The sequence below is a fragment of the Echinops telfairi genome, unplaced genomic scaffold, assembly GCF_000313985.2.
Source record: "Echinops telfairi isolate 266 unplaced genomic scaffold, ASM31398v2 ScPeMD7_7468;HRSCAF=8506_0, whole genome shotgun sequence".
Classification (NCBI taxonomy): domain Eukaryota; kingdom Metazoa; phylum Chordata; class Mammalia; order Afrosoricida; family Tenrecidae; genus Echinops; species Echinops telfairi.
In genome coordinates this window covers 8,827,258-8,829,468 of record NW_022111369.1, presented here as the reverse complement: position 1 = coordinate 8,829,468, position 2,211 = coordinate 8,827,258, and the positions used below count along the sequence as shown (strand labels likewise).

The following is a 2,211-nucleotide window of genomic DNA, read 5'->3' as shown; positions in this document are numbered from 1 at the left end:
ACTGACACACTGGCTGTATTGGTGGACTCAAACTTAAGAACAAGCGTGAGGATGGCGCATGAGTGTGAAGCATTTTGTTCTGATTTCTATGGAGTGGCTAAGAGTCAGAAGTGATTCAGGGGTACCTAACAACAACAATGTAAAAAAACAAAAAACAATGTAGCAAAAAGAACAAAGTGGAAGTGATACATGTGTGATTTTAAAGGCTGAGTCAAGAAAGGTCATGTCACCATAGCCCTACTTAATACTCACTGTCATGAAAAGATCTCTAGAGATATGGATGCTATAGCAAAGCGCAGTGAAAAAAACAAGAGCGCACAGCGATCAGGAGCAACAGTTTGGGTTCTTACAGGCTTGTCTTAAAACATGCAGCCCTCTAGGTGAGGCACCAACTAAGTCCACATGGAAGAAGCACACCAGCCTGAGTGATCCAAGGACTGTAAATAATAAAATCCAAATCCAAAAGAAGGGATGGTGTCAGAGCTTAAACTGTGAGCACTTGGTTTGCAGAAGGCTATGGATGACAGTGGGAAATTCACTTGCAGGGTCCACACACAGATACAGCCTCTGGTGACTACCCTCTGAACACAGTCTAGGGTGTGAATAGCCTTGTTCTCAGGCAGAGAGCATTGTCTAGTGATTATGGCAGATGTAGTTAGGTTAAAATGGAACACCATATCTATCATCTGATCTCCCTTTTTTTTTTTAAGAATTCAAAACCAGGTGCTATTTTTTTTAATTAAATCATTTTATTGGGGGCTCTCACAAATATTATAACAACCCATAAATCAATTATATCAAACAAACTTGTACATATATTGCCAGTCATTTTCAAACCATTATCTTTCTATTTGAGACCTTATTATCAGCTCTTTATTCCCCCCTCCCCCCACTCTCATGAACCCTTGATAAATTATTATTATTTCATATCTTACACCATCCACTGTCTCCCTTCACCACGTTTCTGCTGTTCGTCTCCCCGGGGTGGGGGGATACATCTGCCATTGCTATGAGTTCCCCCTTTCTCCCCCCTCCCATGATCTCCCTTTTGACCTATTTTAAAGGTGTTTCAATTCTTAATATTTTCTTTCTTTGGGATGGAGGTTTTTTTTCCTGTTTTGTTTGGTCATTATTAATGTCTGTCTGTTTCCTATCAGTGTTTTGTATGGCTTTCTGTGTTTGAAATCCAGAGTGCTGAGTCTAGAGAGACAGTCACTGGATCAGTACTGAGCAGGGGGCACGGCAGGGGGTGGTGCGATGAAGTGGAGAGCTCACAAGGAAGAACAAAATGTTCTGAAATTGACTGGGGTAATGATTCCGCAACTCTCCTTATTAAATTGTATGATATGTGCATTACATGCCAATGAAACTTGGGGGGGGGGGGATTCATGCAGCTTCTTTCTGGATACGCAACATAGAAAAGGTCAGTCACTTAAGCCCTGGCTGTTCTGGCCCCCAAGCTTCGGCTGAGCTGACAAGGAGCGCCAACTGAGGAAGTCAACTTCGACACCCAGCCCAGGTGAGTTTCACATGTCTGCAGCTCAAGCCAAAATGACTGCAAGTGAAGCCGAGCAAAAACTGCCCAGCGAGGCTTTCTTGGATTCCTTATGCACAGAGCATGGAGCTAAATAAAATGAGACCTGTCTGACAACATGAGGTTTTGAGTAATTCATCATCCCGCAAAATTAACTGAAAAAGAGATATTCCATGTTCTAAGACAGGGATAGTCAATACTCTATAGACGTCAGTTAAAAAAAAAAAAATCAACCTGTAAGTACATGCAATCCCTAACAAATCTGAGAACCTGTCACACTGCAGGAGCAAATCTTCAACAACAGTGCACAGATCTCTACAAACAATAACAAGCCACGCGCCATCCTGACCGCGGTCAAGACGCATCCTGACTCATCACCCTTCATGTTCTTTACATCCGTCCTGTGAGGAACTGAAGGAATGGCCGAAAAGCTGGTGTGTTAGGGTGAAAAACTGAATGTACATTTTTAAAAGCTCAAGTTTTAAATTTGCTTGGCCCTAGTCCCGGGTGCTTATAAACACAGCTTTTAAATTAAAAGTTTCTCTCTGTCGACCATACCGGTGAGCCAAACGGTGCAGCCGCGAAAGCCACCTCGGGTCCCCACCACCTGGCCTCTCTTGTTCCTGCTGACGTGGTGGGCTTGATAGGTGACGTTCGTGGCTCTCTGCATTCCCTGC

The 2,211-nt window shown here is 43.4% G+C and overlaps 1 protein-coding gene across 1 annotated transcript in view; it reads right to left on the bottom strand.

Moving 5' to 3' along the window:
* PAPSS1 (3'-phosphoadenosine 5'-phosphosulfate synthase 1) overlaps positions 1–2,211 on the bottom strand; it is a gene marked incomplete at its 3' end in the record, with an annotated part of 123,150 nt that overhangs the window by 103,101 nt on the left and 17,838 nt on the right. Inside the window, exon 2 of the mRNA XM_004703453.2 lies at positions 2,093–2,207. Within this exon, the coding sequence (XP_004703510.2) occupies positions 2,093–2,207 (115 nt within the window). The remainder of the gene's footprint in view (positions 1–2,092; positions 2,208–2,211) is intronic.